Raw genomic sequence first — 16,569 nt, 5'->3', positions numbered from 1 at the left:
TGAGTTCCACCGAATGGATTTCAAACCAAGCATTATCCCGTTGAAACAAATACTGTCCAAGAGTTATAAGAAGTGCCTGGTATTAGATTTTCTGCCAGAATGTCTTGATATGCCTTTGAGTTGTTCATTATGCAGTTTATGAATGCGATTGGAGTTTTTCCTTCGAATGCAACCCCCCCCCCCAAAGCCATCACTGATCCACCTCCAAATTGTTTCGAAAATATGGCTCTGCTACGGTGTTGGTCATGCCAAGTGATATTCAAAACCAAGCTAAATTGAACTTTTCCTTATCAGAGAAAAAAAACAATGTCATTTCACGTGGCGCCGAAGGATACATGCTTTTTGGCGAATTGAACTCGCTTTTATCTGTGCTGTTATATTTTTTCACGTAAAAACTGAATAATCGTCTTGCTTTTGACAAATGGTAAGAGGAAGAAGTCTCCTTGTGCAAGCTTTCCATTATTCTCGTGCCCATTTATGAAACTCTAACCAACAGTCTTCAGTCTTCTAATTCATCTCGACATTTCATGATCAGACATCATGTTTTCTTTGAGAGAGAGAAAGTTTTCCGCCCTTTCCATACCCAATAAATATTTTGCCTTTGGCATCTTTACGCTTTCAGAAAAAAAATGATTTCACAGTGCACATGACTGATCAAAACAGTCTCGGCTGTTAGGCAGGCCAACATGAAAAAAATGCAAATTTCTTTCCCCAACGTCAGAAAACACGCATGTTCTTATACTTATTTCCAGGTTTTGACATTTACTATAATTTAAACAATTTTTTTTCTGAAGCAGTGCAGCACTCATCAAAACTATTTTCACTGGAAAATTGAAATTTTACTTGTAATTATTACTCTAAAATTTCCATGTATTTACATCAACAGGTTTTGGAGATATGGTAATTTTTCGGTTGTCCTTAAACTTTTTTCCAACACCTAAGTAATTTCTACGCCAATCATTCAATAAATTATCGAAAATTACCATATAAAAGTCTTATACTATTTGGTCTGTTCTTAGGAGGTTTATATTAGAAATATCAACAAGATTATTGCCTCTAATAATAACACAGATAATAATGCCTCTTGCTGTGTCTATAAACCAGTGTTTCTCAAACATGTGCGTCGCGGCTCCTAGGGTGACGCGGCGAGCTGGAGATATTTATTTGTGTGCCTATTTATTCTTTGAAGTGGGTTTTTTATTCAAATACAAATACAAATACAACGCCACAACAGGCCCAAATTGCCCAACGCTGGCTGACTTAAGAACATCATGGATCCCCGAGCCATTTTTTGGAGGCCCTACCTACTACTACTACACCACACATGCACCCCGCCCACCCCCCACCCCCCCCACCCCCGCGGAACCCTCCAACAAATCAGAACATGCGGGAATGTGCGTGTACGTGTAGTGAAACCTGACGTGAAGTTTTGTTGTTTCTCTGTAATGCTTGTTATGCGTAGTGCTGCCATCTGCTACTAGTTTTTCTAACTATGAGTGAAGTGTTATGATTGAATGATTTATCGTTGTAGGACTGTTGCTCTCTGTGGCGAGACTTTTTAACGGGGAGATCGGCTCGCATTTGCGCCTTGAAGTTGGGAACCACAGAAAACCAACTTCAGCCGACCAAAACCAACTTCAGCCGACCAAAACCAACTTCAGCCGACCAATATCTACCAATGGGAAAATATCTACCAAACTATTCTGGGTAGTCGCAGATGAAACATGAGTCGGGCAAGGGAACCGTGGGTGACAAAAGTTTGAGAACCACTGATCTAAACTTTAGAACGTCAAGAGTAGTGGTTTGAAGTCTAAATCATAGTTTACCAAAATTTTTGTTCTATCTGTAAAAGTTTTTTCTTCACACCTTCTTCTCCCACTCAAGTAAACTTATAGGATCCAATACTAAATCCAAACCTTTTTACTGCCCCCAGGGGGCGATATTGCCCACTGTGGCAATCACTACTCTAAACAAATAAAAACTTGGTTTGAGCAAGAGAAAATCTTGGTATCGTATATTGGCAGAGACCGAGTCTCAATCAAGACTCTACCTACTGAAAATGTTTGTACAGTTTTTACACGGCAAACATATGCCAACTGAAAGTGGCAATCATGAATGAGTGGGATAATACGTTCATAAGGAGTCGGTAGCGCATCTGATTCCGTATTGATGAGTCTTATTTATTGAGAAACAAGATGAAATTATATTGAAGATTTTTACAGGTACATATTTGCATTAGATTAAGAGAGAGAAAGACGACGTGGATGTATCTCGTGTGAGAGCTGATGTGATGTTTCCACACACATGGCCCTTCGGACCTTTCGAAGGGGGCATCCAGTCACGTGATCATCTCGTGCTTCAGTATAGAATGTACTGAGATTCTTTCACGTGACCAGAGCGTTCTTGGTGGGAGAGCTAATGTGAAAAGTATAATAGTAATAATAATAATGATACATAAGAATATTGAGGCTCTACAGTAGTATAGTGTCAATGTTGGGCACGATAAAAAACCGTGAACCGGACTCGACGTCCAGATCGTGTGGTCACTGGTGGTTTCGGTTTCGTGGATGAGTTCTCCGACGTAGGCTTGTCATCAGTTGCGTTGTACTGCATTTGCGTCACCAGCGGCGTTGTATCTTCCGAGAAGGAGAATGATGGTTTTAAACGGTCGATGAAAACCGAAACTATTTTTTCGTTGATGTGAAGTTTGAACACTTTATTATTTTTGTCAGTGACAAGAAAGTGACCATTATATGGTCTCTGGTGAGGTCGACGGTCACTATCATGGCATAGTAACACGTGAGTAGCGTTCACCAGTTCTGGATACACAAAAGTAGCATATTTACCATGATGTTTCGTTGGCTTTGGACGGAGCTGCTGCATGCGTCCTCGTAACTTGTTTGCATAGTCACAAGGATCAAAGTTGACATTTTCTGAGTCGAAAAATTGGCCGGGAAGATGTGAGGGTGCACCAAATCCGAGTTCGGTCGGTGTACACTGCAGGTCGGCTTTTAGAGCGGCTCAGTAGCCCATAAGTATCGTTGGTAATACTGCGGTCCAACGCAGAGGCGGCTTAAGCGAGGGTGCAAGGGGTGCGGTGCACTCGAGCAGCAGGTTGTAAGGAGCGGCAGCGTAGACTTTAGTTAAGATTCCAAAATTTTTAAAAATTTCACTCAGTAAAAATTCACATGACATCACGCTTTTGAGTTATACCTCGACAACGGAGATGAACAAACTTGAGGGATTAGACAGGGCCTGCGACCATAATACCAGAAACAAGAATGTAAGCTATCACGGGCGGCTCGAGACAAAATCTATGTTTGGGATCTCTTCTATAAGGATTTTTGCACCTTCTGCCTATTCCTCCCTCCGCAGCCTCTACATCCGGCTTCAGTACCCCTAGGCTGGAATCTTTCGCTAGCTCCAAGCCAGATTTTTCATGGGGCCCTTTCTATAGTTAATTTATAGTGTGAAAAGAAATGATAAAGACAGGGCCCCGGGCCCGCAGGCTGGAGCCATGCCAGCCCTACCCTTGTGGGTCATGCCCCTCTCTCACAACTAATCCCAATAATTCCTAACAAAAACATTGTTTTTAGCCTTTCGTCTCGGCTTTGGCGCCTCTCCAGAACGGACAGAAATCATAATCTTTGGCCAATGAAACTTTTTTCACCCATTCACCTCGGATTTAGCACCCCTCTTGAGCGGCCGTAATGGATCACATGGCCCAAGAGCAGGCAGGCCCTGTACTGTATCAAAGGGGCAAGTGTGAATTTTGGTTCCCTCACCTAGTATTTTTTCCGGATTGGTCAGGAAGCAAAGGAAAAATTTGGCTTCTCACTTGTCCGGTTCCTGGAGTACTAGAAACACCCTTGAAATACATTTCTTAAAGGCCCGTTTACACGAGGCAAGTGCTTTAGTTGGTAACTTAATGTTTAGTTGCTAAGTACGATACAATGTATGCAGACGATAAGGGCCGTTTACACGGCTTTAGTTGGCAAGTGCGCAAGTGATTTAGTTGGTAAGTGAATACGAACGTTCTATTTTTTCCGGTTAAGTCGACCTATGCGCATGCGCCACTGGGCGTGACCTGCCGCTCTTGGAGGGGTCTTTTTGCTCTCTCACGGAGGGGTTTATTTTGATCTCAAGCGTGAACCTGTTCATGCTCCGTCGTCTCCTGAAGTTTCGCTAGAATTCCGCGGAAATATTGGATGGTGAGGTGGCCAGAGGACACAACCTTCAAGAGTTTGTTGAAAAATATCTTCGCCATGAATGTTTGTTGAACTATAGAAATGAAAATTACCTCAACAAGCAAGCTAAAAGTTATTCGATGTTGGAAAAAGCTATGGAATATTCTGTCGACGTGATGCCAGGAGTTGAAAAAAATTGAAGATTCAAAAATATATATCAGATGTGGAGGATTTATATATTAAAAACTGGAGGGGGGGGGGGGAGTTCGAATATTTCTCTCGTCCAGAACGAATTTGCTGCCATCTGTTGAAAAAATACATGATCAAATATTTAACATAAAGATGTCATCTCTATAGATTAAATTAAAAAATAATAATAATTTCGTAAATTTGGAAATAATTTTTATGTTAATGAATTTCTATTATTTAATTTTTAACCCTTAGAATTTCCTACGAATGCCAAGAATCTTCTCCCATATTTTCGGCTCACATAATTCATATAATTTATCTCCTCTTTAACTTTGATTAAAATATCATATAATCGATATTTACAACTTAGAGGAGAGATAGAGAAATCTTATATTTCTTCTCGATGACTTACATAAGTTTGTAATATGTTGTGTATTCTTTTTTCCCCTCTTGGGTAAGTGAAAGTGAATAAATTTATATTCTTTAAAAAAAATATCACATAATGTGGCTGCGATCACAGTATTCGTAAGTTCTACCTGATCATCTTCATCCATCGTTACGAAAGCTATGAGCTTTAAGAAAAGCACTTCTCTGAATGCCAGATAAATAAAAAATTATTACTATTATTCTCCCGCGCGTTGTGCGTCTCTCTCTCTCCGTGGATTTGAGTAGACTGAAGCGCGCATGCGCTAACTGCGCTCACCTCCGTAAAAATTATCCAATGAGCGTCTACTTACCACTTATCGTGTGGACACTTTCAAGAAGAATCGGTAAGTTAAAATTAAGTTATCAACTAAAGCACTTGCCTCGTGTAAACGGGCCTTTATAACAAATAACCTCGTTATGCATTTCATTATCTTTACAGAATAAGTGATGATGGCTTACCAAAATAAGTGCTGTTTTGAGGATCAAGCTATCTGGCATAAGAACGGTAAAATAATTCTGGACCAAAAAAAAGGAAAAAAAATCATTCTTCGAAAGCGGGACGTATGGTCACTGACATTTCGCACGGTGAAAATGGTGTGTGTATGTGGATTGCTTCTGATAAAAAATCAGGTTTATCTCCAGGTCCCCTTTACTGAAGCCCTGTCAGCCTACTACCAGAGCTCCCTTAGGGGCGGCACTTCGCACCCGGGTGGCAGGTAAGCTCTAGTCGCCCCTGGTCCAACGTTCGGTGTTATGGCATTTAATGGCCGTTTCAAGTGGTCGATGAAATCAAACCATTCGCTTGAGAATGGAAAGCGGTAGTCCTGGCTCGTTCAATGCCTAGAAGTTGTAGGAGAGAGAAAGACGACGTGGATTATCTCGTGTGAGAGCCGGAGCTGATCTAGTGTTTTCACACAAATGGCCCTTCGAACCCTCCGAAGGAGGCATCCGGTCACGTGATCAGCTCGTGTTTCAGTACAGAATGTACTGAGATTCCTTCATGTGGCCAGAGCGTGCTTGGTAGGAGAGCCAATGCGCAAAGTATAATAATAATAATGCATTAGAATATTGAGGCTCTACAACGTATACCTGAAAGTTTAACTTCAGCATTAAGTTTATTTCATGAAAGAGAACGTACCCCAACTTTGATAGAACAAAATGGTGTTTCCAATTTTGTTTTAATATTCAGATTTTTTTTCTGTGGTCTTAAATTTATTTTTTTTAAGCGGTCTTGAAATTTTTAAACAACTGATATTTTTGGGGGATTCCTTTCTAAATTAATTTATTTGGCGCCGATTGCTTCTATGAAGAATCATTTAATACGTAAGTATAATTATATAATAAATTATATATGACAATATAGTATGTAGAAAAATAATGTTTATTCAATTTGCATTGAAATCGAAAAAAAAGTAACAAGATCTTAGAATTTCTTAAAACACTGCATAGGAATATTGCACAGAAAACTTGTATTACCGGCTTTCGTGGAAATAACAACAACTTTTGCAACTTTGGATGATGGTTCAGGAACGCTGCTTATGTTTCCATGAAGAACAGAATGTAAAACGCTGTCTTGATATAGCAGTGCGCCAGCCATGCTTTAGTGAAACTTTTTTCGGGGTGTTTTTCTTGCAATCACACACACATTTCGAAAATCTGTAAAAAATTACCGAAACGTATGGTATAGAAATTGACATCGATTAGTATGAAACTGAGAAATATATGAATTATTTAAGGGTCTCATACCTCTAAACATGCTCAGAAAGCCTGAAATCAATGATCTAGTAGGAATACCAATAAAAATATTATTTTTGACCATTGATCTATTCCAAATTTGGCATAGATATTTTTGAATGTATAAAGGTATGGTATGTTTTTTTGAAAATATCTTCACTAATTCGGTCAAAACATTTTCAAACACTGTATTAAGCAAAATTATACTGTACAAAATCACAAACACCTTTTGCGCATGACAAAATGACATGACATCAATGTAACCACATAATATGCGACTTCAAATAATAAAACAGTTCTTTTCATAAAATGAAAAAAAAATATTGAAAAATTTAATTGACTCATTCTTATTCAAAATTTAATTTGAAATTAGAATTTTTAAAAATTGAAAAAACGAATTTGTTTTTTTAAAGTTTTACTATTTATTTATTTTTTAAAAATGAATTTTTTTTCTTTTACGAATCAAATATTTATGTATGGATCTCAAATTCTTCGTTCATCTCAATCGTTGTATCAATAAAAATAAAACTGTCATTTTTTTTAAAATCAAAGTTAGTTATTTTTTTGAGCCATAATGAGCGCGAGGATGAAACTTGTTGGTTTTTAGAAGTCGCAAAACACAAAAACCATCACCAATCTGAATTATCTATTAATTAGTTTTATTTTTAACATACTCGCATTTCAGGTGGAATTTTTGCATGCGGTTTTCAGTAGGTAATCCAGTGCGGCTGTGGTGGTCGAATGGTTGTAGTGACGAACCCCACCGGCGCACAGTGGTGCGTTTTGCGAAAAACATGGTAAAAACTATTCACTCGCCTTGAAATTCGTTGCATATTCTTGAAAACTGTTTGGAACAATAAATATTTGCTTTTTTAACGGCAGGGCGCAGATTATATGATTAAAGGGATTTTAAGGATATGAAATGGATAAAATATGATATGTTTACAGTATGGCTATTGATAGAATTGCGATAAAAAACATAGCATGGATTTGTTCATGATATCTCATCATCATATATATGACATTTCAATTCCAGTAACATGTAAGAATATTGCTGAGATGCATTAAAAAACTTATAATAACATAAAAATGCTGCATAAAAAAATTAAGAATTCAAAAAGAAGTAAAAACAGGAAATTAAAATAAGAATAAAACGTAATTTAAACACAGAAATTTAGGATAAAAGTTTGTAATGGATGGAAAAATGTTTCTGGTCGTAGTCTGGGTGCAAAATCTTATGGTCACTATTATAACGTTATATTAATTGTGTATCATAATATTATAATCATAGTTATGATTTATTAACAACTAGCTATAATAGCTGGCGTTGACCAGGCTTTCTCAACATACTGCGAGCATTTAAGAAGTGACAAACCATTGAAAAGGAATAAACATGTCTGAGGCCCATTGTTAGGGAACCACGGTGAATAAAGTAAACATTCCGAAAATCATTGTTGAAACCCAAGAACCATTCTTACCTGACAATTTTGGGCATTTGGCCTGTTTTGTCAAACTTTTACAGTAGCTTATCGTTCAAGTCGGGTCCTGTTTCGTTTACGAGTATGTGTAAAATTTGGTAACGATCGATCTAAAATTGTGGATTTGTAGAGAGAACATATACAACACACAGACAGACACGCAGAAAATCAATTTTACATATATAGATATCGCTCAAATAGTCAAAACTAGTTTTGGGTTATTTTGAAGACGTTTTGCGGCAATCTTCAATTTTTTTTCGTTGTTTTCCCCATGCTAGATATGAATGGATGAGAAAAAGTTATTAATTCAAACATCACATCTTGAGAGTTTTTGCAAGAAACTTTTTCGAATTTATTCAAGTTTTTGATGGATATGCGCTGTTTCCTTAATGAATCAGTTATTGTCCTTTTTGTTCTCCTATTAGTCTCAGCAAATTCTGATGTGTTCGCCACTGATTCTTTGTGTGTACAGTACTTCGCAGAAAATGAGAACGTTTGTTAAGATCAGTCAAGATTTGCAATTCATTTTTTTACGATTTCTGTACACCTTTCAAATTTTACTTAATTTAAGCATTTAAAACGTCATTCTGTGTTCATTTCTTTACGCGATTTTCTAAATCGGTGCATTGCTGCCTAAAATTTGAGCTATGATCCTTTATAAGTATTTCGTTAAAAATCTAAATTTTTTTCGTAGTGGAGCACCCTAAGTTTGAAACTAAAAAAGACAAAAAAAAAAAAAAAAATTCTGAGGCATGTTTTTCATTTTTCAGTGTTAAAGCTCAAATAATCTGCAGTTATCAGAGCAATAATCTGCCATTTTTAATGAAATTTTCTCAAATTCAAATCTATTCCGCCTTTGTATAGGCAAGCCTCAGCTATGGCATGTTGAAGAAAAGTCGCGGGGGTCAGCGGACCCCCGCGACCCAACCCGCAAGGGTAAAAGGCTTATATCCCTGGAGGGACAGAGCCTGGGCCGTGACTGGTTTGTCGGGTCAGCGGAGTTGCAGATATCAGCAGCTAATTTCACCTTTTTCATAAACTAAACATGTTAAAGTATGTTGAGAAATAAATTTCAGGAGGTCACATCGGGTCACTTTTTTCTTCCGCCACTCACAAAAATTAACTTTTTTAAAAAATGACTTGGTATTAAGAATAATTTATTTTTTAATAAAAATATCAAAAGCGAAATTCAAAATGTATTTCTAAATTGCTAACACACTTGCAAGAAAAGAAATAACTGCCTAAAATTCCCCGGAGATGTACGAAATTTTTGAACGAGAGCGGCTTTGTAAAAGGTTCAGATTGATGTGCGGTATATTGCTACTTGAATCACCACATTGGAGCTCCTTCTGGACGAAAACTAAGAGGTGATGAACGAAAAAAAACGTACCTCGAGAAGCCGGGGGTTATTCACTCTTCATCTGTGAAAAAATCAGGGTCGAACGGCAAAACTTTTTTTTTGGGGTTTTGGCCACGATTTTCGCAAAACGCACCACTGTGCGGCGCCACAGTGATGGTCAGCTGAAGTTGGTTTTCTGTGGTTACCAACTTGGAGGTGCGAATGCGAGCCGATCTCCCCGAAGACTGCCACGAAGCTGGGCAGAGATGTCGGCAGCGGGGTAGGTCCGATAGCAGAGTTCCGGCGAATCAGCAGTTAACATTAATATAATTGAAAACACCCTAATTTTTATAGATTTATTACAACAAAAAACCTTTGTATCGATAGCGGAGAGTGACGTCATCCGTGGATAAGTCGCCATCTGGTGACATCGTCAGCAATTGTGAGCTTTGGCCTGAATGGTGTCAATTGAGGTATTCGTTGACTTTGTAGTCTAGTGGTCTAGGGCGTTCACCCGGAAAGTGAAAGAACGAGGGTTCGATTCCCCGCAGGGGCAGTTAAATTTTCTCGCTTTCCAAAAATATATCTTCGCATCAACCAGTTGTTAAAAAACCTTTGTATGGATACCGGAGAGTGACGTCATCCTCGGAAAGCATCTGCATAGGTTAATTGGCAGTATATCTGATGGAATTTTCAAACGAATATATATATATAAGCTATTCAATTTTTTTTTCTCAATATCATTGTGACGAAAATTTCTCTTCTTTTGAGACACCATTTTTTTAGAATATTTTTTGTTATAATTTGAGTTAGAATATTGTTATGCATGTCGAAATTATTGCAAAGGTGCATGCAATTAGTTCTGCAGGGTCTAGACCTGGTTAGAAAAAATAACTTAAAAAAAGCTTTTTGTTAAAAAAGTTTGAAGTTAAACGGCTTAAAACATTTGAAAGAGAAGGTTTCAAAGGGTTTTTATTTTTTTAGCTTACTACAGAAGTTCTTCTACACGCGCACTTTTAGTGAAGCGGAGGATGTCAAGCATTTATAGCATTTTTTGCCATGGAAGTAAGGGTGGAAGTAAAATAGATTAGGTTTTTTTTACTTCAAAAATCCATTTTATAATTCCATCCTCTAAATATTCTCTTTCAAATGCTTAGCCCACTGTTTCTGAAAATGAGCGTCACAGTTAGCTGGAGATGTTGATTTGTGTGGCTATTTATGCTTTGAAGTGGTTTTTTATATGGAAAAATATCTGCCAAACTAGTCTGGGGAGTCGTCGAGGAACCATGAATTAGGCAAGGGAGCCGCAGGTGACAGAAGTTTGAGAACCACTGGCTTAGCCATTGGTCCCTGTCTTTAATAGCTTTTTTAAATATTTTCTTCAAAACAGAGCCAGACTTTTCGACCACCTAATTTTAATTCAGAAAAACGAGTAATATATTTCATGTTCAAATTTTTGAGATTTATATCCAGGGGTGACTTGAAACAAAATCCTTACCCTTGAGAGACAGGTTTTCGGCTGAACGCACTGCACTTTCAAGTCTTTTCACTGAATCTCCAGAGTTAGGATATGGCGTGTTTAATGCGAAGAATTTCTTAAATACTGTAATTATGAAAATAAAAAGCGAATTGCATGTCAATATCACAGGCCTGTGAAATTCGAATGATAAAAAATATCTGGGAACTATTCCTGGTGATAGGCCACAGATTTCAAAAAAATGTATTTTTCACTCATTTTTCTATTTTACTCACGAAAATTATGCAAAACGGATTTAAATGTTGCTGCTGGTAGTTTGCTCTTAAACGCTTTAAAGTTAAGAAAATTGGCAGTATATAAAATTGTTCGTATATACACAGTATCAAAAAAATTAAATTATGCACTGAAGATTAATAATTATAGATTACTGATTGTTTTATTGTTGTGACGTCTTTTTTCTAATTCAAAGCTCTTATTTAATATGGAATCATCTTTCCGTGGCGGCTCTGTGCAATGTCACACAAAATGCTTGTATCTGTTGACATTCCATTTGCCCCGATACTTTTCATTTATGTCCTCGATATCTCTGTGAAACCACTCTCTTTGCTTTTTGTTGAAAATTATAATCTTCTAAAGTTTTACAAACTTTGTATTCATCTATATACAGGGTGATTATAATTAAAGTTCCCGTACTCTGAGTAGTTTTTCTCAAAAACTACTCTCCGAATACAGCCGAATTTTCAGGATATCTTAATGAGACCATGGGAGAGAGAGATTTATACAATAAAAAAAATAGTTCAATTTTGACCACCAGATGAATAAATGGCGCTTTTTTATTGAATTTTACTTTTTTTCCATGGTCCATATAGCGTATACACCAAGTTTCAATGGAATACCTCCATAAGAATGGGCGCTTCATAGGTATAAGCAGTGTCATATACTGAAACTACTCAGACGTATGTAGCGCCCGTTCTGGTGGACGTATTCCATTGAAACTTGGTATATACGCTATATGGACCATAAAAAAAAAAAGAAAATGAAATAAAAATAGCCACTTATTCACTTGAAGTCAAAAATTGAACTTTTTGTATAAATTTTTCTCCCATGGTCTTAAGATATTCTGAAAATTTGGCTGTATTCGGATAAATTAATCATCACCGAGCCGAAACAGTTGAAGCTATAAATATTATATTTGGTCAGTAGTTTCATTTTATTATGTAAGGACTCATTGAGAAGGAGTTTTTCAAAATTCGATGCACATAAGGGGGTTCAAAGGTTATATAAAGAAATCACGCCGAGCCAAAATCGCTGAAACTATAAATATGAAATTCGGTTAGTAATTTTATTTCACGACTTAAAGACTCACTAAGAAGGGGTTTTCGAAATTCGACCCGTTAAGTGGTCAGGAGGGGGGTTCAAAGGTTATATAGGGTAATCATCGCTGAGCCGGAATCGCTGAAGCTGTAAATATGAAATTTGGTCAGTAGTTTTATTTTGTAATATAGAGATTCACTAAGGAGGGGTTTCCAAAATTCAACGTCTAAGGGCGGTCATAAGAGGGGAGTGTTCAAAGATTATGAGGAAATCTTCACACGAGGGGTCAAATGTTATATTGGGGAAATCATCACCGAGAAATTTTCAGATTAACAAATCTCCAATTAAAGATTAACAAATCCACGCGAGCGAATCCGCGGGTAACAGCTAGTTAGTTAATAATTAAAAAAATATATTCTCCTGCGATTATAACTAGTATAGTACTCTCTCTCTCTCTCTGTATGTCATGGTAACAAGTTCCTCTGTTTTAAATGCGTGGGAAATTGAAATTTAATTAACACAGAAAAAGAGAGAAAATACAGTCACAACAACAGATACAAACACACACATATTACATTCCATCTTTACTCAAGGGATCACACAATCCGTCTAGGGTTCACTGATTTGCATATACTTGGCAACAGACCTAATACAGCATTCAGAACTTCGGTACATAAATTATAATTTACTAATTTTTATTGCTTATTTGAAATTGAGATTTAATCAGATTATACAGGGCGTTCTGTTAATGGACCGACAAACTCAGAGCATTGTTAGTAGGCATCAAGAGGAACAAAAATTGCAATGGAGCATGGTGTCGCAAGCCACGTTGAGAGGGTGAAAATCGCGAAAAACAAGTCCAGAGGAGACGAAAGGTGAATCTCAATCCGTGTGACTTTTCCCTATGGGGTCACCTTAAATCACTTGTTTATGCGATGCCTGTGGACACATCGTAGGATCTCATAGCGCGGATTGTCGTCGCTGCGGCAAACATCAAAAGAATACTTGGTATCTTCGAGAACGTCTGGGAATCGTTTTTACGTCGGTATAGGCTGTGCAATGACGTCAGCGGCCGCCACTTCCAACAAATCTTGTAATAATTAATCAAATAAACACAGGAGTGTAATTTCAACTTCTTCCCGGAGGAGAGGGGGGCAAAGAACACAAAGGACACAAAGAAGAATAACCATATACAAGAATAACTAGAAAAAGATTTATTACCCTAAAAATGGTATATATATATGTATATATATATATATATGTATATACGGGGTGATTATAAAAAAAACTATCCCGACATATGGGCCCCTAACTATCATACCATTCACAGAAACTGAATGAAATTTTGGCATAAGGTATTTTGAGGTATGCGCTCAAGAATGATATGGAAAACAACAGTGTCACTCTAACAGTTACGGTTACAGTGAGAAAATTTCGAAAATATCAAACGACAACACCAAGTTTTTTGTATTGGAATGCGATCTCCATACTGAAAAACACTAAATAGCATTGGAATGGCACCTGTAGCACGAAAATTCCCGGAGCTAGGCAAGGAAAAAGTAAAAAGGACTTTGCCGTGCACCAGAGCATTAATGTTCGTTTCATTCGTCACACCGTTTCTTCGGCTGAGATCCCAGCCTGATTAGTCCTCCACAAGGTCATGTGGAGAATTTGTGAAACACAATAAAATGCTTTATTTTATGCTGCTTCTCTGTCCTTATTGGTTGTCCTCACTTTTAGCCTATCTACCGCCGGTGATTTTCATGCTACAGTTGCCGTTCGAACGCTATTTAGGGTTTTCACAATGGAGATCACATTCCAATACAAAAAACTTGGTGTTGCCATTTGATATTTTCGAAATTTTCTCACTGTAACCGTAACTGTTAGAGTGACACTGTTGTTTTCCATATCATTCTTGAGCGCATACCTCAAAATACCTTATGCCAAAATTTCATTCAGTTTCTGTGAATGGTATGATAGTTAGGGGCCCATATGTCGGGATAGTTTTTTTATAATCATCCTGTATATATGTATACATATATATACCATTTTTAGGGTACCAGGGGACCCTGCAAATAAATCTTTTTCTAGTTATTCTTGTATTTTTTGTCGTTCCAGCGTAACGTCGAAACCTGCATACGTTTTTCGCGATTTTCACCCTCAACGTGGTTTGCGACACCATGTTCCCATAGGCGGAGACTTGGAGGTCTGGGGGGGGGCACGGTCATTATTGCTGGGGCACGATGATAATGATGTCAATTCATAGGTACATATAGAGGGGGATGCCCCCCCCCCGTATCTCCACCCATGCATGTTCTATTGCAATTTTTGTTCCTAATTATACCGGGACCTACAATTTATTGCCGATTCCGAGCGGCAAGCTTGTTTTTTATACTCATCGAGAGGTTGGTGCGCTAACCCCTCGATGGGGGAACGCCCTGCTGCAGCAATTTTTTCTGTGGTCGTGTCGCCGTTTCGGTTGTACCCCTGCGTCAGGAAAGTTTTCTGACCAGGACGAACCGGGTATCGAACTCGCGACACCTCTAAACATTCTTTGGTACTTTAGGCGAGTATCTTATCGACCTGGGCTACCGCGCGTCCTCGGTTACTTATCACTTCGTATTGGATAATTATTCTCGTCTAGTTTGCCTCACTATTTTATTTTGAACTAGGCAGGATTTTTCTGAATAAATAATGTTTTTTGTAAAGATAAAGTTTTGTATGTGTGTGTGTTGTGAGGGAGTGCGTGTGACTGTTGAATCTATAGTCATTATTGCAGTCCTGGATCATGAATATTTTTTGGGATGCATTGTTAATTATTTTTGCAAAGCATTTCTGACCATCTCGATATATTAGACTCATAGTCTTACCCCCCACTACTATTGCATATTGTATAATTGTTTCTAATTTGAAGCTTTGTTATCTGAATTACAAAATTTTGTCAGTTATTGCTGGATTTGAAACAAAAAATTTTAGATATGCAGTACGTTGTAAATTGAATAACCGACATTCCACAAGTATATGGAACACATCGAATATATATTTGATTAAACTTATTACTACAATTCGGGCAATTTCTGCCCGAGTCTAGTATTACATATTCATTAGAGAGCTTGGTGCGATTTGAAGGTCCGAAATATATGAGAATTCGATCGTTTGGAGAAATTTTGAAATGCTATAGATCCAATGCTATAGGTCTATGGGCTGTTAAAGTATAACGTCAGCAAATTTTTAGCCATTTTGGACCCCCTCTCCCCTTGTCAGCAAAACTTTGATCCCCCCCGTCAGCAAAATTTCGTCAGCACTGCCCCCTACCTCCTAACGTATATTGGTGGGATCAGAGACGTACGCGGGAGGGGGCATAGGGAGCTGGCTCATGCGCCTCCCCCTTGACAAAAAAAAAATAATTTTAATGCAAAAAGAAATTAAAATAAAAATTAAAAATTTTTTCGAAAGAAAATACCTTTTTATGTTATAATCAATTTCTGTTAATTTCAATGCTATTTGAAGGGTAAGAACTCAAAATTTCTCTTTAAGAAATTCATTGCAAGCCACCCTTTACGAGTCATATATATGGTAAACCCTTGACCCGCAGACCAAATGTGGCCCTGAAGGTTATCTGATGTGGCTTGCCTCCTCAAACCTAATCTTGTAAAAATGAACTAAGTGGCACATTCACAAATCGCTTAAATGACCCGTGGCACAGTTCCAGATCACTGAAGTAGGCCTCAAAGATCACTTTCACATTCAAAGATCACTTTCACATTCAAAGATCACTTTCACATTCAAAGATCACTTTCACATTCAAAGATCACTTAAGTAACCCGCGACACAGTTCCAGAACACGTAAACGATTCGTTTACGTGTTCTGTTGTACAAAATCGAAGCTTGAATCATTCCTAAGGGTACGTCCATAGTGAACCGCTTCTCGCTACTCGCTTTATCGCGGCTGAAAATAGATCGTGAAAACTCATTGGGGCGGCCATAGTGCGCCCGCCTACCTGCTTTTACCGGCTTAAACTGCTTTTACCCGCTTTAACCGGAATGAATTGTTATTTCTTTTTCTCGCTTGACCGGCTCACCGCTTGCACTTTAAAACGGATACTTTCCTCTAAGTGTTCGTTTTAGAGTGGAATAGTAAATCGACGGAGTTGATTGACTAATCGTTGATTAATTACGACATAATAAGAGCAAAATCGTTAATCATCAAGTAATTAAGGAAAATTAACAATTATAGTGAATCCTATTGGAGTTTTTGTGAGAATTAATTATTGTCAATACTAATCGTTAACTAGATATGACATAATAAAAGGGATATCGGTGATTAATCATTAATTAAGGTTAATTAACGATTATATTGAATCCAACGGAGTTTTTGTGACGGATAATTGTTGCTAATACTAATCGTTAATTAGTTATGACATA

The 16,569-nt window shown here is 37.6% G+C and overlaps 1 protein-coding gene across 1 annotated transcript in view; it reads right to left on the bottom strand.

Annotated features, from left to right (window-relative positions):
* LOC149080545 (protein qui-1-like) overlaps nt 1-16,569 on the bottom strand; it is a 149,618-nt gene that overhangs the window by 115,610 nt on the left and 17,439 nt on the right. Inside the window, exon 2 of the mRNA XM_089239645.1 lies at nt 6,279-6,458. Within this exon, the coding sequence (XP_089095771.1) occupies nt 6,279-6,399 (121 nt within the window). The 5' untranslated portion in view covers nt 6,400-6,458. The remainder of the gene's footprint in view (nt 1-6,278; nt 6,459-16,569) is intronic.

The sequence above is a fragment of the Pholcus phalangioides genome, unplaced genomic scaffold, assembly GCF_987345545.1.
Source record: "Pholcus phalangioides strain wild (caught in Gottingen) unplaced genomic scaffold, Ppha-v1.0 ptg000011l_1, whole genome shotgun sequence".
NCBI lineage: Eukaryota > Metazoa > Arthropoda > Arachnida > Araneae > Pholcidae > Pholcus > Pholcus phalangioides.
Note: the sequence above shows the minus strand (reverse complement) of the source record. Positions and strands in the feature narration are given on the sequence as shown.